Raw genomic sequence first — 22,494 nt, forward strand, 5'->3', positions numbered from 1 at the left:
CAACATGAGACTGTCACTGTTCTTCTGGTATCCGTTGTATATGTGTTTGTGTTTTCATTTGTGTTATAATTTCCGCTAATTTATATAAATCATATATGGAAAGCGCTAAATTAGAGCTTCAGCTGTTGTGAAATGCGCTATATAAACAACGTGTGATTGTATTGTTTTGTATCCATTATCTAAGCCGCTTCTCCTCACAAGGGTCGCGGGGTGCTGCAGCCTACCCCAGCTGTCTTCGGGCAGCGAACTGGTTGCCAGCCAATCACAGGGCACACATAGACGAACTATCCACGCGCACACTCACACCTCGGGGCAATTCAGAGTGTCCAATCAACCTGTCATGCATGTTCTTGGAATGTGGGAGGAAAGCGAAGTACCCGGAGAAAACCCAAGCAGGCACGGGGAGAACATGCAAACTCCACACAGGAAGGCCGGAGCCCACGACCTCTGCACTTTGACACCATCGTGCTAACCAATCGCCCACCGTGCCCTGTATGTGTTCAACATATAATTGAATGAATTTTAATGAACACCTACTTTAAATTTCATTGTATTTAAAGTGTATGTAGATTTTGGGGCACAACCTGTATACTGTATATATACACCAATATGTGTATGTAGGCCTATATATATATACTTTATATACAATATAATTTATACTTGCAATGTTTTATCTCAATTTTAAATTGCGATTTCAAAAGCCCCCTGTGAATATTGGAATATTACTGTTATCTCAAAGCAACATTCAGCTACGCATTCCTTTTTTTTTAAATGTATGAATATGTCAAATCTGGTACTTGTCCTACATTTTTTCGGCCAGTTTCACAATTTTTTTCTTTTCTTTTCTTTGTTGCCAACTGCACGAAATAAATATATAAATACATACACGCAATTAAAATTTAAAGTAGCCTATGTAAACCAGATTTAAAAGAGCTTCGTGCATATCCAAATTGTTACTTATAAGTTCTCCTAATTTCTTGATGTGGTTTCATATCATATATTATATAACGATAGTTTATCTGCGTGCTAAACAAGGCTGGACTGTACCACTGTAAGTCTGAAAATAAGGGGGGGGCTCCTCAGGACCCTCTCCATTCTTGCACGCGCGGGCACGTCACGCAGTGTACACGCACGCGCGTACCTCCAACGAACTATACAATAAACCCACTGTGAGCGCTTTGTGGCGCATGTGAGGACATAGAACTTGCCACCCCCCAACCGAGTCCTTTCGATGTCGCCTTTTGATTGACGGGCTCAGCCAGTCCCGCCCCCTCCCCCCTTGTGCAGAACTCCGCTCCCGCTGGAGAGGCAAACACGAGCGGACTAGAGCGGAAACCAACGCGGACGACCTGGGACCCAGTCGATCGGCACCAGAACCCGTGTGGAGCTCGTTGGCCCGACTTGGACTTGTTGTGAGCCGTTTCTCCAAGCTTGCGCCGCACAACCAGGTAACATGACCCGGATGTAGTCGCGGTGATGCTGCGCTTGAATGAGAACAAACTGGACCCGCGCGCGTGAGAGATTTGTAAATATGAATGCATGTCACTGTACCCCTTCCCCCCACAAAACCCTCTTTGTCCACTTCCCAAGTGTGCATTTATTGACGCGCACACGTGGCATAGCCCCCCCTCCACCGCCCCCACCCCCCAATCATGACAGCTGCAAATAGGTCACTATTGACATTCTCCTCTTGTATGAACTTGAACAATTAAAGTAAACAGCGTGCACGCGCTTTCATGTCATAAAATTAAGGTCAGCTTCCAGAACTCTTTTTGGTGCACGAATTTTCTTTTTTTTTGTGTTTTCAAGAGGTGATAGGTGGAATTTTAGAAGAAACGGGGGGACGGCGGAGGGGGGGGGGTCCAGCACATACAATGCTCCTCAATGTCAAATGGGGGTGTGTCTCATTTGTCCACCTTTTCAGAGCTGGCTGGAGGGCAAAAGAAAAGAAACGCTGCACTTGATTTGAATGAAGGGTCACGTGCACGTACAGGCACGCGCACAGACTGTTTTTCAGCAAGCGCGTGCGTGCACATTCCGTGAGTCATGCCGCATTTGGAGTCTCTCACACATAGACATGCACAGCGACTCACCCTCTTACCAAGTGCAAGGGGGGGGGGACTTGCTGTTATTTTGCTTCCAGGCCTCCTAACTCGATAGACAAAAGTGGGGGGAAAAAAACACAATTTGACCTTCAGATGACCTGTGATGTGAATAGGGAGGGCTGAATTCTCATGTTTGGGTGGTTGCACCTGACATGTCCAAAGTCGATATTAACGGAATCGACGAAGCTCTGTTGTCATCACTGCTTCTAATTTGTGTAAATCTATTGGCTAAAAAAAAAAAAAAAGGTGCACGAGGGTTGGAGCAAATCTCGATCCGGACCGTTTTGTTGTTTTCTTGGCCATTGGCAGCGATCTTGAAGGAAGGCGTCTCTGCCTTGTGCGCCTTCAACACTTTTAATCTTGACATTGAGCTCAACTGCGTGGGCTCGACTTCCTGCAAAGTCCGTTTTGGGGGTTCCTGTAACTTGAGCTGTTGTTGTTCAGCGTTGACTCTGTGGGTGTCCGGTTTGTGGAAGTCCATGCGAGGAAAGCCGTCTCACTGATGTCTCGGCTGAGACTTTCTCTGGCGTTGATAGATCTGCAAGTTGTGTGGGCAATTTGTACAGACATATTTATGATGGACCAACAATGTTACTTACGTGGTTGGGCGGCCATCTTGTGTTGCTAAGCGCGCTTAAATTGAATGTATTGATTTCACCGCAGCGTTTTTATTATTTCTCAGTCTCCACGTGTGGTTGCATTGATGAGTCTGGGAAAAGCGCAACTTGCACATTGCACCTGTATGAATGCCGTTAGAAATCTTCTCTTGTGAGGTATATCAAAACACTAAGGTTCGTCTGCAGCATAAAACTAACCAGTTACAATTCTCCAAATTTAGATGACATACTGTGAATGGACAGTCGATGCAAACAGTGAAGTTCATTCTTTTAGAGCAGGGGTGGGCAAACTTTTTGCTTGGCGGGCCACAATCAGTTCTAAGATTTGACAGAGGGGCCGGACCAGAAGCAGATGGATGGAGTGTTTCGGTAACCTCACCAAATCGGAGAAAAGAAAAAATTAAATGAAAATGAACAAGAGCATTACAACAAAATATCTGTGTTTGACACACCACAGTATTTAGAAAATAAAACATTAACAAGGTTTATTCATTTAATTTTTTTTCAAGTTTGGCGCGCCGGATTAAAACTTTTAACGGGCCGCATGTGGCCCCCGGGCCATAGTTTGCCCACACTTGTTTTAGAGGCTCTCAATGATCAATTAAGGGATTCTGGCATAAAACACTATTAAGTGTGTTTTAATCTGAAACCGAACAGAAGTTGTTCGTAAGATTAGCAAAGCAAGATGGCTGCTCTCTGGCTTCAGCCGCGAGGGACCAATTGGTTAATAAGTCTGAGGCAATATGGCTTAAAATTCACATCGCATTATAAATTGAATCCCTTTGCAGTGAAAATATTTCTGAATGATTTATTTAAAAGTAAATATTTCCTGTTCACGCACAAAAAGTATGTCTCTCTGCTCACAGTCTCCATTTTACATTAATTTAGCGGTTAGCATAGCTTCTCCACTTCTCCTGTTTTTTTTCTCCTTGCTCAGTCGTTAGTCCTCATTACCCTTTTTGTGATAACACTTGTCATCTTATTGGCCGCCACCGAGGCGAGGATTAGTTTCTTAGAGGAGAGCAAGGATTGCGTTTAGCGGCACCACCTAGCAAAGCGCAGCTTTTAGCTGACATTTGTAAACATAGTGTATGTCTGGAGCGGGGCACGTTCGCTTTGTGCTTCGCATTCCTCCATTTCGCGAGTAGCCGAGAAAGCAGAGAGGATCGACTATTCAATGTGGTGCGGCGTTCAAAATAAATTAGGAAAATTAAAAAAAAAAAAAAAAGTCAGCTCCATTTTTACACACAGACAGATATAAATGCGCTATCAACAAGATTTTTTGTGTTTCTCCACCGTAGACCAGAATTTTACTGTCTTCCGCATACACCGTAGATACTGCACACCCGCTAGTGTGCGAGAACATGTTTTATGTATGTGAGAGCGACGGTCCTGGAGCGAGGTGGCTTGGGGTGCTCAGCTCTTCTCCCGCTGGCTGGCGTCCAGATGCTAACGGGCCACAAAGCTGCTCTGTTCTCAGTTCTAACTGCCTAGTCTCATTTTCCTGCACCTTTCTCAGGAATCTCCCGATTGTGAATCCGGCGTCGGTACGTTACGTGTGTCTGAAAATAAACCCATCGGCCTCCTGCTGGCAAATCCAATCCATTGATCCGTGATCGATTTCTTGCCATGGTGTCACACGTCTCTTCACAACAGGGGTTCGCGCCATGAGGCCAAACATTACGGGCTTGCTATTGGTTTTCCATGAAGAAAAAAAAATAAACAAGCGTGTTTTTTTTTTTTAACTCCGGTGTAGAACTACTGGAGGGCCCATTTGTGTTTGACTGCTTTTGCTCTCTTCTTCTCTTGGACATCCAAAGTGGCCCGAGTGTCCCTGTACCAATCTGTGGAGAGGGGCATGAGGGCTCACCACAGCGGAAGTGCTCACTGGCTCCGCCATGATCGGAGCGTTAGGCCGATTAAAACGTGACAGGATATAAGGGGGAACAGATTAGACCGACGGAGCTGCGTTATCACTGTGGTCATATGACCACCATCTTGCGCGTCTGGCCGCACATCTTCATACCGTGCACGTCGACGAGTACTTTTCATGATATGTCCGAGTCGGCAAACATTTAGTTAAAGCTGCTCGAAATGCCGTCCCGTCAACAATCCAAAAATGCTTTTCGTATGCTTGTATGATAACATGCAAAGTCTTTAGGAGGAGCACGTTCATTCACTCCAAATCTTTTCTTCTCATCTCTGCTGGTGCTAATTACTAATTGACTTTCATGAGCCGCCACAAGAACTCAACAACATATTCTCTGTGTGTGTGTGTGTGTTTGTCGGCACATTTTGACATTTTGGTGTCTTCTGCATTCTACTTCTGCCAAGACGAATCGCCATGACGACGGAAATGCAAGAGATCACCATCACGGAGGAGAAGCCGCTGCTCACTAGTCAGGCTGACTCCAGCAAGGTCAGAGAGGACACACACGCACACACAAATGTATACGGTTGCGCACACTATGTACACACTACATGCTGCGTGCCATTTCAATAAGCTGCCCCGCTTTTGTGTGTTATCATCCTTGAGCACAGTATGTATGTGTGTGTGTGTGTGTGCGTGCGCATGTGTGTGTGTTTGACGCACACGAATGTGCTGCAGTGCTGGCTGGCTGTGATGCAGCTAGTTTGACGTCAAAGCCCTGGGGGAGTTTGGAGGAGGTGGTGGTGGTGGGAGGTGGTCTCTCCGGTTTTGCTCCTGCTGATGTTGCTCGTAACCTCTCGCTACTGACTCCTGGTGGCAAAAGGTGGAAGTACAAGCCGACACAGTCTGAAGACAGCGGTGTCTTGTCCATTTGATCACCACATTTATGACTCAAACCTCTTGTATCGTATTTTCCCGTTGGAATGACTGGAAATTGAAGAATCTGTTCAAGCCCCTCAATAAAAACTGATATTTAGCATTTTTGAGGTTTTATTGAAGAAAAATTGCATTCTGGGGTTTATGTGAATTATGATTAATTAATCGAGCAGCAACTTTCGGCTAGCCTGACTTGGCCACCAGAGTGCAGTATAATACTGATATGCATTGTACGTGAAGAAGAGTCTCACAAATAAGTGACTTGGTCGGCTGCAATATCATTCAGTAACACATTGTGGCTAGTTTTGTTTGGCTGTGTTAGCATTAATTTTGTCTAATGGTTAATTGAATTACTCAACGTCTGACAGTTGACGTCACCTGGGAGTGGCAACAAACCGTTTGATGTGAGCCCTTTGTGCCAAACTGCTGCTTAATGTGAAATGAGTTGCGTTATTTGTTGCCACCATCTGGTGCCGGACTGACGAAGAACTTCAAAATTTCGGCTCGCAACACAAAGCAAAAAGTGTCAAAACTTGTCCAATGGGAAAGTGTACTTTTGTCTTCCTGTGTTTTCCAGCAGGATGCTGAGCTGGCAGCCAGGATCCTCCTGGACCAGGGCCAGGTGAGAATACGGCACGCCGTGATCTTAACGTGCGACCGGGTGCAGGATCAGCATGAACTCTTGTGCGTCCGTTTGCAGGAACACAGCGTGGAGACCCCTCACGGCATCCTGCACGTCACCCTTCACGGCACCCGGAACAGCCGCCGGCCCGCCATCCTCACCTTCCACGACGTCGGCCTGGACAGTGCGTGGCTCCCTCGTCGCTGCCGCTGTTGTTGTTTTCTTGGCCGCGCACGCCGTTCACGTCTCTCTGTCGCGTTGGCAGGCAAGAGCTGCTTCCTGTCCTTATTCAAGTTTGAGGAGATGCAAGAGATCGTTAAAAATTTTACGCTGATCCACATCGATGCGCCGGGTCAAGAGGACGGGGCGGCTGTTTACCCGGCCGGGTGAGTTTACACTCCCTCGTTGTCCTCATTTTTCACGGAATCATTTTGAATTTGGAGATCCGCGTGATAAATGTTGACCCTCTCTTTACCAACAGCTACCAGTACCCATCCATGGAGACCATCGCCGAGATGATCCCTGCCGTTCTGCAGTTCTTCAAGTAAGTTCAAAACAAGCACAGGGTGTCGCCGCTCACTTGCGAAGGTGTCCCCGTGTTAAAGTCGTCCTCGTATCCCGCAGCTTCCGTACCGTAATTGGAGTGGGCGTGGGCGCCGGAGCCTACATCTTGACCAAATTCACGGTGAGCATCGACGGCCGGTCCCCCTTTTAAAAAAAAAAAAAAAAAAAAAGATGTCCCGTCATTTCTTCTTTGTGTCTGTTTGTAGCTCGCTAACCCAGATTCTGTGGAGGGTTTGGTTCTGGTCAACATCGACACAAACGCCCGAGGTTGGATGGACTGGGCGGCCCAAAAGGTAAGCAGCCACTCTTGATGGATGGTGCTGTCGCTTAGCTGAGGGTTGACGGATGTGAACGATTCCATGTCCGCAGCTCAGCTCGGTGACGTCTTCGCTCACCGAGCAGATCATGACGCACCTCTTCAGCCAGGTGCGTCGCTTTCAGAAACGCATGTACACACACTCACGAACAGCCTGTACGTGCGAAAGTTTGAATTTCTCATTCGCACACACTTATTGCGCCTTTGTGACAGCCATGTGGTGTTTTTTTTTTTTGTTTTTTTTTACCCCCACACCATCTTTCCAAATATTGTTTTCTCTCCCTTTGCGTCTGAAATGATAACCCAATTTTTTTTCTTTAAATTTCTGGGGCTTTCTCTCGCATCTGTAAATTGGCACGTGCGCATGTAACATGCACGCCCCTCAGGAGGAGCTGTCCTCCAACACAGACGTGGTGCAGTCTCACAGAGAGCGCATCAACAAAGCGCCTCACCGGCTCAACATCGAACTCTTCTGGAAAACTTACAACAGGTCATCTCACACGCACAAAAAGTTGCAGACAAATGGCACCCACGGCAATCACACCTTCTTTATCCCTACAGCCGCAGAGATTTGAACCTGGACCGCAGTAGCACCTTCAAGTACCGTTTTTATTTATTGATATAATTCAAATCATTTGATTTGTCCGGTTGATGAATGTTTTCTCTCTGTGCGGCCGCTCAGGTGTCCCGTCATGTTGGTGGTGGGGGACCAAGCGCCGTACGAGGACGCCGCCGTAAGTGTAGCGAGTAGCAAGCCGCCTCGTCGACCTCATCACAATTCTCACAGTTTGTTTGTCACTCGACAGGTGGAATGCAACAGCAAACTGGACCCCACAACCACCTCCTTCCTCAAGGTGACGTTCTTGCTTTCCTTCTCTGCCAATATCGTTGTCGTGACAATTTCTTTTTTTTTTTTTTTGCACCATCCCTTGTTTCCTCAGATGGCTGACGCTGGCGGCCTCCCTCAGCTCACTCAGGTAATGCAAATTTAAAATGTCACTTTTGTGGTGCCTTGAGATTTAGATTGACTCAAAACACTTTATTTCAAATCAGCTCTCCATTGAAATGAATGGAAAGGTCATAATCCTCTTAAACTTTTTTTTTTCTTTTGTCGTAATGAAAAATAGCATTTTGTAATATTTTATTTCATAAAAAACTGAATAATAGCATAATTAAGGCAAGGCAATTTAATACTTATTTCCTTCTCAAGCTAACTCAATGTGCTTGAGAAAAGCACATTTACAAACAAAACAGACATTTAAAAGGAAAGAAATGAAAAAAAATCGCTCGTTGGCAACTTATTTCTTTTGTGTGCCGCATAACATCTAAATGCTGCTTCACCATGTTTGCTTTGAACTCTGAGCTCCACTAATTTGACCTCGGTCTGCAAACCTCAGTGCCCTACTGGCTTGTAGTCCGTTAGCGTTTCTTTTATTTATTCAGGACCAGTAGCAGAATTTTAAAATCTATTCTACAACTGACTGATTATTAAATAGAATTTAAAGTGAAACAGTTTGTGCGCTATGGGTAATTCTGGAATCCTATTTGATGTGCTGCTCCTTCTTTTTTTTTTTTTTTTTTATTACTGCCTGGTGGTAGTAAAATGCAGTTATGCCGAGACACACGGCAAAGACTCTCATTGGTCTGAGGTGCTGCTCCTGGCAGAAATCCCTTAGTCACATGGGTGCTAGCATGCGCGAGCTAGCATGCGCGAGCTAGCATGCGCGAGCTAGCATGCGCGAGCTAGCATGCGCGAGCTAGCATGCGCGAGCTAGCATGCGCGAGCTAGCATGCGCGAGCTAGCATGCGCGAGCTAGCATGCGCGAGCTAGCATGCGCGAGCTAGCATGCGCGAGCTAGCATGCGCGAGCTAGCATGCGCGAGCTAGCATGCGCGAGCTAGCATGCGCGAGCTAGCATGCGCGAGCTAGCATGCGCGAGCTAGCATGCGCGCCCAGTTTAAGTATTAATCACAGAAATAGCACCCTCAACTGGTGCTGCACCCTTTGATACATTGCGTCTTTTGGCCGTAAAAAAACAGTATATGCCTGTGAATAATGTTAATATATATTTGTATAAATGTGCTGCTCCACAATTGTGTTTAAATATCCATGGCTTCTAAAACCATGACTTTCAATGTTGTTTCACAGCATTAAGCTCAGCGGACATTCCCATCACAAAAATTGTGGTTGTTTTTAAATACACGTGTAATTATGTGGTTTCTGTTTTCTTTTTTTTTTTTTAAGCTACTGCTTGGTGTGACATAACAGAGCTTGAAGCCTCGTTTCTGACGAATTGTTGGCTATTTGCCAAACTGCATTGAGTTCACTACATCCACACACCGTTCGCAATCATCTGATTGACAGCTCAAATCTGTAAACTATTTTGTCGCTCGCATCTCAAGGCGCCTCTGTACGTCCTGTTCCGACGAGTGAAAAGTGCACATTTGACGGGAGAATCTTTTCCTTTGCAGCCTGCAAAACTGACCGAGGCGTTCAAGTACTTCATCCAGGGAATGGGCTACAGTAAGTGAGCGCCGCGCGTTTCCTTTCTGCGTGTGTGCCACGTGCGCGCTCTAACCTGCCCGCCTGGCCTGTTGTGCCCGCAGTGGCTTCATCTTGCATGACCCGCCTGTCCCGCTCACGCACCACCTCGCTGTCGTCCTCGTACTCCATGGAGGGCTCTCGCTCGCGCTCGCGCACGCTTTCCCAGGGCTCGCAGGGGGGGCAGATGCCGCCCAGCCCCTCACAGACCATGGAGGTGTCCTGCTGAAGAGAAGGCGGGCGCGGACGGGGGGGGAGAAAGCCAGGAGAGATGGAAAAAGGTCGAGACCAATGGGTTCCCTTCATTGTCACAACTCCCGTCATTCCCCAGCTAGGCAGGAAAAAAATCGCAAAGGGAAAAGGGGGGAAACATCAGTCGTCCAAATCCTTGCATCCCCGCTGTCCAAAAGGAAAGAAAAGATTCTTTGTGAATAAATGGAGGTGGGCACAACATGGCGCCCCCCAGCTCTGTTGTTAGCCCTTTAAATTAGCACAAGTATGAGGTCGCTAGAGGCCCTAACTCATAGTCCTAGTCCTAAAAAGAAGCTGACAACTGATGTGCTGTACACAAACGGTAGCCGATAGCAGAAATCATGTCTTGACGACCTTCCGAGCTACTTTTTCATTTCGACTCCTTAGCCTAGTTTACGTTAGCATATTTGTACTGTTGTTACGTCTTCCAGCCTACGTTTGCCGTTTTGTGTTTCCAACCAAGGAGACAGACGGGGAGCTTTTCTTTTTTTTTTTTTTTGGGTGGGTGTCGGCTTTTCAAGGCTGCTCGTTCATCCAATGACTACTCGTAATATGCGTCAGACGGCAAACGTGAGGACGCCGGTCGCTTGCCGAGTGCTTCCAGTCCCCGCACTGTGTCCAGGATGCGCAGTGACGTCGCTACGTAGCACGCGAGGGATCACTGCGTTATCTTTTGGGTTTTACACTCTCCAAACCTCAGATACCTCTTAACGAAACCCAGCCGCCATACTTGAGTTTATGTGCGCTCAAAGCAACTCCTCACAACCGCCATGTTGTTAAGAAAGTGCTGTACTGCTAAAATGTCACTGCCAGCAATGCAATGAGACACTTTTAAAAAGTGAGCGATAATCAGTTTGTATTCTAGATTGGTTTTACATTTGAATCCTTTCTCACATGCAACTGGAGTCAAAATATCTGCAGTGTTGCGAACCTTCCAAAAGATTAAGCGGGGAAGACGCTCGCCGAGGTAAAGGAAAGCTAAAGCACTGCCAGGAGGTCCGTTAGCCGTGTTTTCAACAAACGTACGTGGACTGAGGCTGACACATTTTGTGTTGTTAATAAAGGTATACTTTGAAGAAGAAAAACAATGTTGAAGGTTTCAGCCAAAGTGAAGGCAAAGGAAGTGAATAAAAAAAGGGAACATGAGCAGCTCTCACGTGATGATTTAAAAATGGATGTGTGACGTTTTGTCCTTATTTTTTCCCTAGTTGTGTGTCTCATCTTTGTGAGGATCTTTCCCCAAGTGCTCATTTAGTCCACTGTGTGATATTTCACTTGTAACTTTATTATACATATTTTATTTTGCGTTAGGCAAAGTCATGTAATAAACTTTGAAAAGAAAATGCAATCCCATTTACTTGTGTGACAAAAGTAAGTGTGCAACATAGACGTCAATAAAAACTTACAATGGACATCTTGTGTCTTTGCAACTGTCAACATGCTTTTTTTTTTGCAAGCACAATTCCATTCAAATCCACCATTAAGCGTTCAGATTAAATTGTGAAGTCATTCAGGTGTCTGCAAGCAGCGTGTCCATGTACAATGATTTGACCCTTAACCTATAAAGTTTGTTTTCATGTTAAATTCAATTCAATTTTAAGTTAGGGTGGAGGTGGATCATTACGAAAGAGCAGCAGGGCGAGGACAACCGGTCGGTTTACATTGTGATCTTCCAGATTTGAGGCTTGCTCGAAGTCAAAGAGGACGCAGGCACCTGTGTCAAGTCAACTTTGTCAGACACAAACCGGAAATGCGTCACTCAACTTTAATTTGCGACACGCACAACATAGGAATAAAACATATCAGGAGCGACGAACCTGGGGGAAAAATTAAGTCCCTCATCTTTATTTTTAAATCCGATTAAAAGTAGCACTTTAGCACGACTTCTGAACCCTTTTTGTCACCACTCCTGGATGGGACCTTTACGCTGAAAGGCAAATAGCGGATGTTGCGCCGTCCACACGGTGACTTGACACAGGTGCGTTCAGCAGCTGGATGGTAAATGAGCACAAACAACCGGAGAAACGAGCAAAAAGCGAGTAAAAAGACAAAACATGAGAGCCGTTACGAGCACGGTAAGTTGCGAACAATATGACGCTTACTCTCCTGCTCACTTTTATTCTTGTGAGAGTTTGATCTGGTTTCAATGTTGTTCAAATTAGGAGGCTGAGGAGGGGGCGAACGGCGAGCGGGGGGAGAGCGACCTCATCCAAAGACGACCCGTAAATTATTATTTATTATTATTATTATTTCTCGGATTGTTGTCATCCATGTTATTGTACTCAGGAAGCACGCCACTGAGAACGAGTGTTTTGCATCGTCATGCACTTTATCATGTGACATCATCGTTTAAACTCAACTTACATTTTTTTTTTATATCTTCTTTTTTCACAATTAACGTTTAGCTTTAGCTTTTAGCTTTTAATATACATCACCGAGTCGAGATAAAAAGTAATATGGCACATATACTGTATTTTGTATATTACCATATATTATGAAGTACAGCGGCCTATTATAGCAGTTGTGGTCTGGCATCAAGTATGGGAAATTTTGTGGTCGAACTAGTAGTCTGGGCAGTTGTTTAGTCAAGGCAGTTTAGAAAATTCTCTCAAGAAGTATGAATACTGAAGTGATGATGAGTTTGTCTTGGTTTGATTTATTATGTTCTATGAATGGCAACATGGGCACACAAAAGGTTATTAGTACCTTCTGCGAATAGAAAAGCATTTCATTGTTCTGACTTGCACTAATAATAGCTGACATAGATGAGCAAAGACAATAAAAAAAAAAAATCTGACCAAGTAAAGTGAAATTGGATGCTTTCATGAGGCACCCCCAATGGAGAAAATGATGTGCTTATTAATTTAATTAAAATGTATTTTACGCAATAGCCATTTTCTACCTAAGTAAATATTTGTAAATATTGTACTAAAAAGTTAAATACAACAGAACTGCACTGCACGAAAAGGAAAGTGAGAGTGGCGTCAACGTTTAAATATCTTATTGAGCGCACACCATTCGCAGAGGCCCGTCTGCTCTATCATTTAGAAGTAAACAACAAATTGTCCAATGACACCACCTGACCTGATTTCTTTGTCACCGCGCTTATTGTCTCGTACTGCTTTACTAGAAAACTGAGTCATTGTTTTTGCAGAGTATTGTGGTGCTGCAAAACATGCTCAAGAAAATCCCTCAAAGCCCGTTCCTCAATCAGCAGCAGGTAATTATCGCTTTGCCAGCGTCCCATTTTTCCGTGACGACGGGACGGGACTAATCATCCGCTTCGTTGTCCTCAGGCTGTCATTCCGTCGCCTTCAGACTCCGGCTGGTCGCCTGCGGAGGGCTCGCGAAGCAACCAAGTGAGAGAAGATTTTTAAAGTGATATCGTATGCACACTGGAAATTTGTGTTAACAATAGATTTTTTTTTTTTTGATAGGACTCTTTGGCAAACGTGACCCCTACCAGTGATCTGACACAGGTGAGGTCAAAATGATTTTTTGGATTGCTTGCTTCCTCCACCCAATCTCACGACACGCCCTTTTTTTTTTTTTTTTCCTGGTTTTCGCCTTTTACTCACACTTGGTGATGTGCACAACCAGTTTGCAAGTCGCCTTTGTTAATGTGTAGCTTTCATGTTATAGAACGGAGCACACGGGTCAAGCCCTCAGGTACCGTTGATGCCGCCCACCTCACACATCTTGACTTGTGAGATGATCCGCATCCAATTTAACATGCTTTTCGCTTTTATTCCCTGCAGCCCGTAGCCTACAGTAACCCGTTTTATTCCTATCAATTGGTACGAACCAGCAACATTTCTTGATCGGTTTCTCGACAGCGGCTCATTTTTTTTTTCCCCCTTCCAATCGTCACGTTAGGAGTCTGCGAACAAGTATGGCGAAGGCGAGGATGTTGGACGCAAATCGTATCAACAAGCGCGATCGGATGGCCACGTCGTTCCTCTGCCGGAATTCGAGCGTTCTCCTTTGGCTTGGCAGGAAAATGAAGCCACGGCGTCTGAAGTTCAGAAGCACCTGAGCGACAACTTCATCTTAGACCACATGGCGGACAGATTTCCCACATCTCAAAGTGACGCCGCTGCTGGGCAATCACGCACCGCGACCGAAAACCGTCCTGAGGACTTCTTCAAGAACCTGCAGAGCGCCAGCCTGCAGGATCTTTTACGAGGTTCTCCAGAGGATTTTAGCCGCGAGGCATCGTCAGGGAAAGTCTCGGATAAACCTCCATTTCAGTCTTCTTCCAACACGACGGACGATCTGTTCGGCTCTTCAAGTGATCCTCCCGGGAATCCGTTTTACGCGTCCTCAACCACTGCGTCACATTTGTTTCAGACCAACGGTGGAAAATCCTCACATGACGACAAATTGTCTTATTCCGGATTATCCGGATCAGATGTGGATGTATTCTCCCCTTCGTCGAATGCCTCGAGCACGATCGTCAAGGAGCTATTCACAGATGGCGGCAGTTCGAGCGAGTTCGTCGCCAAGAGTCCCAACAGCAAGGAATATTTCGAAACGTTCGCCGGGAGCGGTTTGACCAAATCAACGTCGGACCTCTCGGAGTGGAGCGTCCCATCCATGTATTCTGACGCGCCACGTGACGTAGTGCTCGCCACTCCTCAAGGAAGCAAACACGGAATCCTCCGACCAACCCCCTTCAGCCAGGCCCGGAATCTGAGTGCGTCGCCCGACTCCTCGCCGACCGAGTTGGATCACGTGTGTAGCGTTTGCTCTTTGCGATTTCAAATCATGTTTCCTCTTTCTAAATGTCTCCTTGGACGTCACCAGGTGACGCTCACCCGGCGCCCGCCGAAGCCGCTTCCTCGTTCCAGACCCCCCAGGCTGGGCAAGCCCCCCGTGCCGGATAAGTCCACCAAACCGGCGTACATGGTAAACGGTCGTCACCTCCGTCAGCATTGCGAGCCGTCTGTTGGTCGGTGCCGCGTGAATAACCTTCTTCTGCTCGTCAAGTTCGAGCCTGACCCAAGCGGGCCACCAAAACCTCCTCCGAAACCGACCAAAGCGCTCCCTGTTTCCGTCATCGGCGCCACAAGCAAGCCTCAGGTGCGCCGCGTGGTTGCGGACGGCAGCGTGTGCTGGATCCAAATACCCATCCAAGCTGATTGTCTTTGCGTGTCTCTTAGGACGAGAAAGCGCTCAAACGGGAGGACTGCGACGTCTTTGAGGACATCCTCCTGATTGGACAGGTGAGCGCCGAGGAAATGTTGATTGTTTTGTGAATGCAACAAGTGGAATGTCTTGACAGGAAAAGTGTGTGGAAGACTGGCCGGAAGACAGTCCTCAGTCCCAGCCCGACTTCAAACCAGTAAGTCAACTTCGGTCGCACTTTCGCCGCTTTTCACATCGGCGCCCATTTTTGTGGTTTTTGTCTTCCCAGTCCGGAAAACTTCGACTCCGCCGCGAATCCCTGAGGGTGAGTGGCGACGTTGCATTTTTAAAAAAAAAATTTTTTGGATGCGTTAGTCGAGAGTCAAAGCAACCAAGCTGAGCTTCTCCTTTCAGGTCATGAAGGAGTCCGAGGAAGGAGCAAGAGGAGAAGATCAGGAAGATGCTGTCGTATCCGTCAAGGTGATAGCATGAGCATTTGTGCACTTCAGATTCCGAACACTTTTTTTTTTTTTTCTTAGTTCGTGAAGAGCAATTCAGTTGAAGAGTCAAGGCGTTTGATTTGTGTTTGAGCAAAGCCATGGAAAGTCTGTCCCTGGCTGCACTGGAAACCGAAATCCACAAAGCTCGATCCAGCAGACGCTTGAGAGTCTATCGTCTTCAGGTTTCTCAAAGACGTCAAGCGAGAGGTCGTGGACCTGAAGGCGAGACAGGTTCCGAAGCATCCGCTGAATCCTTTCGGTCCTGGAATAGAAATTTTGCGTTCTCATCATTGGTGGTATTCCACGATTCTGTTTCGAGACACTTTCCTTTCGAGCAAAAATTCTAGCGCCGTAAAAAACCGACCCAAATATTTCTGCTGACGCGAGTTGTTTTATCCCGCACAACGATTTCCGTCTTGCTTGCTTTACGACGTCAACGCTTCTTCATTCATCTCCTTGTTTACATCTTTCACAGAAAAAGGACAAGAAGTTTTTGTTGTTGACCAGAGGAGGCTCAAAGGTACAACAATCAGCTCATAGTGAGAATTTCAAGTGTGATTCCAAATATGTTCCTCGCCAGGATAAACTGTTTGATGACATGAAGGATGACCGGAGCTGGACTTTACCCGCTCAAGGGAAATACTCAAAGGTAAATCAGCCGGCATCATTTGAAGTGAAGTGAGATGAAGGCGAATCCTTCCTGTGTCTTAATTTTTGCTCTTATTTCTTTCAGGGCAATTTCTACGAGATGAACGTCCCGTCAGCCAAGAGGGAAGATGGAGAGCAAAGTTGGTCTGAGGGCAAAGTAAGACTTTTTCCGTACCCTTCAAATTTTTTTTTTTGTGTCTTCCAAGTCTGACTCCCTTAACCTCTTTTTCTTCTCTAGAAAAAGCCGCTGAAAAACACCGTCAACAAGCTGCTGAGGCGTGCGTCCACCAGCCTCGTCCAGCGACTTCCGGCTACAGCTAGCAAGGTACTGTAATTTACGGACTATAAGGTGCACATTTATATAAGCCGCAGCAACTCTTTTTTTGGAGAAAAAAAATGAATAAAAAAAAATAAAAATAAAAAAAATAAATATGTGTATATATATATATATATATATATATATATATATATATATACATACACGCCGTACCAGGCTATGGCTATAGTCTGCAGTTTTCGATGTTGAAAAAAATTTGTTTATTGCATGTACAGAACGATTTTGTACTGTAAATACACATAAAGGTGTATAAACAAATTGTTCAAACAGTGCCTTTTAACTCGTCATCAACTTTGCTGATTAACTCATTCAATCCATAAAACATACATATACGTTTCAAAAAACGTAGTCCCCTCCTCCCAAAGACGTATTTATACGTCTTTGTCTTTTTTTGCGTCATTGCTCCGTGTTTTTATCGCATTACAACACAATATTCTATTCGCCTCGCAAAATCAGTGAAAATCCAGAAAAACGCTGGAATTGAGGGGTTTCTTCTAGTGAAAATGTCTGGGATTAAATGAGTTAAAACAGAACAGACCCAAGAGGAAAAAAAAAGATTTTGTGTATTTTCTCAACTATAGAACTACTGGTGAAAGAAAAATCCACAAAAAACGCTACACGGTTCTATTAGTGGTTCAAAATCTCAGAAAAAAGTAGCGGCAAAATACAGTCATTGCTGAAGTGAACACATGCAAACACGTCAACTGTTCTCCCCGCTTACGTGCCTCTCGTCACACGACAGGACGACAACTTCCTCAAGAAAAAAAGGAACATGAAAGAATCTACCCTGAGATGGCACTCCCAGGTATTGATGTTCCGCGATTGGCAGGCAGCCACCCCTTTCGTACGATCACGAATGCATTCCCAAGCAGCTGCCCACAACAACACACTAATGCCGCTCTTTTGCAGGAGGCCATGTTTGATTACGACAAAGGTGAGGAAGAGGAGATGGCGCGAGCGCAACTGGACGAGGCGGACGCCTACACCGGCGTAAGTCTGTCAAATGCACGAATCTTTCCAAGCAGTTTGCAGGTTGAGCGCATTGCTAATGTGCGTTTCCTCTCCAGAAAAGCAAAAAGAAGATAAAGATGAAGTTTGGCCCTCATAAAGGATTTAGTCATTCTCGCGAAGAGCTGCCCCAGGGGGCGCATGGCTACACCCCTCGCCAGGACTCGACGGTACCGACGAAAATGAGTTCATGCGATGTCATGTGATCTACAGTCTCGTGTCTTTGACTTCCTCCAGGACAGAGAAGAGCAGTTTTTCGGTGGTGCTGACATGTGGCAGGTACCGTCAAACACCTGGCATGCACTCTTGTTTTTTGACTTTTTTAATGAAATAAAATCGATATTGTCCCAGAAGCGCAGCTTTGACAACATGGATGAGATGAAAAGGCTTCATTCTGGCAGCCAGGTACGTGTCGTTTTTTGTTTTTTTTTCATACATGAAGACAATCAAGTGCATTGTTGTTTGTGAAGGAAACGAAGCGTCACGTCTTTTTTTTTTTTTTTTTTTTTTTTGTGCGTGTACAAGGAGGACGTGCCTGTCCTACATCCCAAACAAAACAACTTCCCAGCAGAGCAGCTCAACTACGACGCGCCGACTGTGGCAGACAACTACACAGGGGTTTGTTTGCTTGTTTTGTTTTTTTTCTTTTTCGTTATTTCACAGATTCCTCACCGTCATTGGTCCTCGGTAATACTTACATGTCATCGTCAATATTTGTTTCTATGTAGAAAAAGAACAAGTTCAAGGCCCCGGTCCCGCTGCCGCGCAAACCAAAGCCAAGCCGCAGTTCCCCTGCACCGGACGAGCCGATGACGTTTGGCCAAGCTGCTTTCGCACAGACATCCTGGGTACGTTTTTTTTGGATTTGATGTTCGTTGAACGTGCTTTGGCTTCTTTTATGGATTTAAACGTCAGCAGGCGGACAACTGGCCGGATGAGGACGACGGTTCCTTGAGCGGAGGACAACACGCGGATCCCGTAGTGGACTACAACTACAAACAGGATGAGCTGGGCTTTCACAAACCGGTAAACGTCGGGGACGGACGGGATCACCTTGTTAGGTTCTTTGACGCCGGCGAGCGACTCACCACACTCTTGCTCTTCCTCGACAGAAAAAGGTGAAGCGTAAAGTCTTTCGCAAGCACAAAGCAAAGGTGAGCGGCATGAGCGCTAATTGACGCTTTTTGTGATCAGGCGTGTTTCTAATTGTGTCTCTTGGCAGAACAAAGTGTGGGAAGCCACTGCGGAGGACGTGGCAGTCAACCACCTGTCTGAGGCGGCACAGGTCAGTTTGGGATGCTCATCCGATGACTTCCTTTTGAAGACGCAAATTGCGAAAAGCTGGAAGTGCAGCGCGTGGAATGTAAACACACAAGAAGTCCGTGTTTAGTTTTTTCGGTCTCTGCCAACTGGCACGGCAACATAGCGCTCACTGTCTGTCATGACGCAACGACCCGTGGTTTTTTTTGGAATTTTTTTCATTATTTACTCAGAGACGTGTTGACTGCTGAGAGACGTAATGACTTTCTTATCGCCCGTCTTCTTGGCTCTCGACGAACTCTGCTCCCCTCCGCTTGCTGACGGCCTTGTGCAGTCTTGCGTCGAAGTGATCATTCCAGCCTCCCTGCGGCAACTTTCTCCCAAAAATCCTGCTTTGGGTGTGAATGGTTGTTTGTCTTTGTGTGCCCTGCGGTTGGCTGGCAACCAGTTCATGATGTAGCCCCGCCTACTGTCCGAAGACGGCTGGGTTAGGCTCCAGCACACCTGCGACTCTCGTGGGGATAAAGTGATTCCGATCATGGTTGGATGCCGGTCGTGTTTGATGGACTGCGGCGTGCAGGTCAACACTCGGCACGAGTGAACTCAATTGCGGGTTGAATGCAACATCTGAGACACTTGAACTGAAGAATTGCCCGTTGAACTCTCCGTAGAAAGGCAGATTGAAATTATTGACAGTCTGTTTCCAAAACCACCGGTATTTCGGACTCGTTTTTTGATGTCGGATGCTGGCGCAGCACCCCTCATCTCATTCTCGTGCGCTTTTGCCGTCACCGCCTCCTCATCACATGCGCAAGTAATTGAGTTATGTTGTGTAGATGTCCTATTCATGTGCAATGTTTTATTTTTCCCAGTCCCATACTGTGCGCCTCCGTGATGAGAGCAAAGCTTGGATTTTTTTTTTTCCCCGCCTCACCTTTCCTTATATTTTCTTTTTCATCAAAGGAAATGTGCACTGTTTTGGCAAATCTCTTCGTTTTGTCTCCCTCTGCTGGTCATTATTTTTTTTTTTTTAATCTCTTGAACGGGTTGTTTTAAATGATTTTTCATTGCTCTCTACTCTTACATGACAAAAAAATTTCATTCTATTCTTTTTTTTTTTTGGGGTTCCAGGCCGAGTGGATGGCGGCGCAGAAGGACGAGCGTGTGGCGGCGGGCCTGGAGGACGGCGACGGAGAAGGCGACGGGGTCAGTGCATTATCGACGTGCGTCACGCCAGCGCCGTCAGCTCGTTGTTCTCATTGTCTTTCTTTCGTCGCAGGAGACGGACAGCTTGATGGCGTGGTGGTACACCGTAGAGAGTGAGTCACCGGAGAAAAACGGAAAATCGCGATAGTCTGCAAACTTTTGGAGAGCTGTTTCTCACGTGTTCATCTGCGGTCTGTCGCCGGGTTGTCTTCCAGAATGGGACGAGTTGCCATCGGACGACGAGACCAAACAGCTCGATGACTCCGAGTATGTGCTTCCAAGTGCTCCGATCTCCCCCTCTCTTCAGAACTTGGCAGCTCACCAACTTTTACCTCCGACAGGTCCTTCACCGTTTTGGCCGACAAGGTGAACCGAGGCCTGTGCGTGTTCAACAAGGTTTTCACGGAGCGCGCCGAGGTCTTCTGGCAGCACGTGGTGAAGCTCCACGCCCTCGCCGACCAACTTAGCACCTTCCACCAGAAAACCAAAGCGGCCGGCATCACCGGCAGTACCACGGCGGCCGTCGGCGGCGTGACGGCCATCGCCGGCCTGGCCTTGGCACCGTTCACCTTAGGCGCCTCTCTCATCGTCACAGCCGTCGGGGTGGGCGTGGCCACCGCCGGAGGGATCACTTCGGCTTCCGCGTCCATATCGAATAATGTCAACAGCACGCAGGAGCGCAAGAAGGTAAGCGCGATGGAAAGACCTTCAAGCCTTTATTGCATATTCTTGATATCCATACGAAGGTCTGTGGCAACGTGCGCTGGTTTGCAGGTGGAGGCGGTGCTGCAACAGTATGAATTTGAGTTCCGGGCCTTGGCCGAGATTCTTCACTTTGTCAATCACGGACTGTACAAACTGCGCGGGCATCCTTTCCTCCGGTCCGGCACGCAGCACTATTCTGAGGACTGGGAGGTGCGCAAGGCGGTGCAGATGATCAGCTTGGTGGACTCGCCCGTCATGCGAGCCGTGGAGGTGACGGACGCCATCTTACAACTGGTCCAAGGACTTAACGGCGGCATGGAAAAGTACTTCAAGGACTCGCGGAACCCGAAGAGACCCTTCAAGAAGGAAGTGGTGGCTCGTATCAAAGAGGCGGCCAATATGCTCAATGATGGAGTGGTGGAGCTCAACGCCATCAGGGAGGAGCTCCAGAAGGCCATTGGGAACTTTTAATTGTCAAGCATAAACATGGACCTGTTTGAAGACTGTAAAGACTGCAACGTCATGTCAAGTTGAAGTCATCAATATGAAATTGATTGAATACATTTGCAGCGCATCTGATTGTAAGGCAATTTCTCTGCTATCCAATAAAGGATTACATTTAGGCACCACTAATATACTGGAGGTGTCTTAGTTTATGTATACATGTATACTTGTTTATGTATAGAACACCATTTGAGAAATGTTCACTCATGTAATTATATAAGCGAATAAACATGGTCTGTCATGATCTGTTCACACTTGTTTGAGAGAATCCTTTTCTTGTACAATTTATCCGTGCAGCATGCAACTGCACACATTTGAATGCAGTTTTAAAAAAAAAAAAAGGTCACGTATGGCTGAAGGTTGGCCACCTTTAAAATAAAAGCTGACAAACTCCTGCATGCATGTCAGTGGTTTGGATTTAAAATAATGTTATTAAACTTCTCTGCAGACATGCAAGCATGAGTTCAGCCAGGGGGAATGCGAACTGTCTCAGAATTGGAGTAAGAAACGTTCTGAATTAAATTTAAAATAAGATTAAAAAAATAAAGACTGCCTTACTATACTTTGTCATTTCTAAAAAAAAAAAAAAAAAGGAAAAAAAATAAAAAGACCGCCTTTCTCTACATGGTCATTTGATAAAGAAATTAAAAAAATTTAAAAAAGACCGCCTTACGAAACAAATGCCGCCACTGGGGTTAGGGTTTCAAAGTAGGGTTTCAAACTGGTTTGGGTTTCATGGTCATTTAAAAAAAAATTAATAAATAAAAAAAAAAAAGATCGCCTTACTCTACATGGTCATTTATTAAAAAAAATAAGATTAAAAAAAAGACTGCCTTATTATATTTCGTAATTTCTAAAAAAGAAAAAAAAAAAAAAAGACCGCCCCACTATCCATGATTTTCTTAAAAAAATAAGATTTAAAAAAAAATAAAATAAAGACCGCCTTTCTCTACATGGTCATTTGATAAAGCAATTTTTTTTTTTTTTTTTTAAAAAGACCACCTTTCTATACATGGTCATTTCTTTAAAAAAAATTTAGGGTTTGGGTTTCAAAGTACGGATTTATACTAGGTTTAGGGTTTCAAAGTAGGGTTTCAAACAGGTTAGGGTTTGTTGAAAGCTGGGTTCAAATTAGGGTTAGGGTTTCAAAGTAGGGTTTCAAATTAGGGTTTGGGTTTCAAAGTGAATTTTTTTTATACATCTTTATACAAACCAACGTCGGGAATTTCTGCCTTCCTCAAATGCAGCATAACAATGTCAGCCATCCTTTGTTGCCATCCGCTAAATTCACCTAACTTCAATACATTGATTTCTCTGCAGCATATTCATGCTATTTTCTTAGTTTCAGTGAACAAAAATTCTGCTTGTTAGTCCAT

The 22,494-nt window shown here is 45.7% G+C and overlaps 2 protein-coding genes across 6 annotated transcripts; both read left to right on the forward strand.

Annotated features, from left to right (window-relative positions):
* The first annotated feature begins 1,141 nt into the window (after nt 1–1,141).
* On the forward strand, nt 1,142–11,235 carry ndrg2 (NDRG family member 2). 3 transcript variants are annotated; one of them, XM_088292481.1, is made up of 16 exons: nt 1,154–1,448; nt 5,057–5,141; nt 6,109–6,150; nt 6,229–6,334; nt 6,416–6,536; nt 6,632–6,694; nt 6,775–6,835; nt 6,921–7,007; nt 7,084–7,140; nt 7,417–7,520; nt 7,592–7,630; nt 7,713–7,764; nt 7,837–7,884; nt 7,972–8,007; nt 9,502–9,553; nt 9,637–11,235. In XM_088292481.1, the coding sequence occupies exons 2-16, from the start codon at nt 5,067–5,069 to the stop codon at nt 9,798–9,800; spliced, it is 1,107 nt and encodes a 368-aa protein (XP_088148607.1). In that variant the 5' UTR covers nt 1,154–1,448; nt 5,057–5,066; the 3' UTR covers nt 9,801–11,235. The 3 variants fall into 3 exon arrangements, with proteins under 3 accessions (XP_088148604.1, XP_088148607.1, XP_088148606.1); XM_088292480.1 differs by having other exon boundaries at nt 1,155–1,448; nt 6,106–6,150; XM_088292478.1 differs by having other exon boundaries at nt 1,142–1,448; nt 6,106–6,150; nt 7,713–7,884.
* A 515-nt stretch (nt 11,236–11,750) lies between these two features.
* Nucleotides 11,751–21,372, forward strand: LOC148338781 (uncharacterized). 3 transcript variants are annotated; one of them, XM_088292477.1, is made up of 33 exons: nt 11,751–11,898; nt 11,986–12,045; nt 12,978–13,043; nt 13,120–13,182; nt 13,261–13,302; nt 13,466–13,492; nt 13,582–13,620; nt 13,700–14,557; nt 14,630–14,731; nt 14,813–14,905; nt 14,986–15,048; nt 15,108–15,167; nt 15,240–15,275; nt 15,365–15,430; nt 15,926–15,970; nt 16,031–16,099; nt 16,184–16,255; nt 16,337–16,423; nt 17,178–17,240; nt 17,345–17,425; nt 17,503–17,613; nt 17,681–17,722; nt 17,795–17,848; nt 17,969–18,061; nt 18,172–18,291; nt 18,359–18,469; nt 18,556–18,597; nt 18,666–18,728; nt 19,835–19,909; nt 19,983–20,022; nt 20,125–20,176; nt 20,251–20,596; nt 20,684–21,372. In XM_088292477.1, the coding sequence occupies exons 1-33, from the start codon at nt 11,878–11,880 to the stop codon at nt 21,083–21,085; spliced, it is 3,564 nt and encodes a 1,187-aa protein (XP_088148603.1). In that variant the 5' UTR covers nt 11,751–11,877; the 3' UTR covers nt 21,086–21,372. The 3 variants fall into 3 exon arrangements, with proteins under 3 accessions (XP_088148603.1, XP_088148601.1, XP_088148602.1); XM_088292475.1 differs by having other exon boundaries at nt 11,860–11,898; nt 18,362–18,469; XM_088292476.1 differs by having other exon boundaries at nt 11,860–11,898; nt 17,798–17,848.
* Nucleotides 21,373–22,494: the final 1,122 nt, after the last annotated feature.

Source organism: Idiotropiscis lumnitzeri, chromosome 4 (genome assembly GCF_059441095.1).
Source record: "Idiotropiscis lumnitzeri isolate Australia: NSW breed Sydney's pygmy pipehorse chromosome 4, RoL_Ilum_1.0, whole genome shotgun sequence".
In the NCBI taxonomy this organism is placed as follows: Eukaryota; Metazoa; Chordata; class Actinopteri; order Syngnathiformes; family Syngnathidae; genus Idiotropiscis; species Idiotropiscis lumnitzeri.

What these genes read in the sequence shown, in the direction of transcription:
- ndrg2 (XM_088292478.1), top strand. Translation starts at nt 5,067, where the DNA reads ATGACGACGGAAATGCAAGAGATCACCATCACGGAGGAGAAGCCGCTG. An exon ending in CCACGACGTCGGCCTGGACA is followed by an intron (nt 6,335 to 6,415) that starts GTGCGTGGCTCC and finishes TCGCGTTGGCAG; the next exon opens with GCAAGAGCTGCTTCCTGTCC. An exon ending in GCGGCTGTTTACCCGGCCGG is followed by an intron (nt 6,537 to 6,631) that starts GTGAGTTTACAC and finishes CTTTACCAACAG; the next exon opens with CTACCAGTACCCATCCATGG.
- LOC148338781 (XM_088292477.1), top strand. Translation starts at nt 11,878, where the DNA reads ATGAGAGCCGTTACGAGCACG. An exon ending in CACACGGGTCAAGCCCTCAG is followed by an intron (nt 13,493 to 13,581) that starts GTACCGTTGATG and finishes TATTCCCTGCAG; the next exon opens with CCCGTAGCCTACAGTAACCC. An exon ending in TTCCGGCTACAGCTAGCAAG is followed by an intron (nt 16,424 to 17,177) that starts GTACTGTAATTT and finishes GTCACACGACAG; the next exon opens with GACGACAACTTCCTCAAGAA.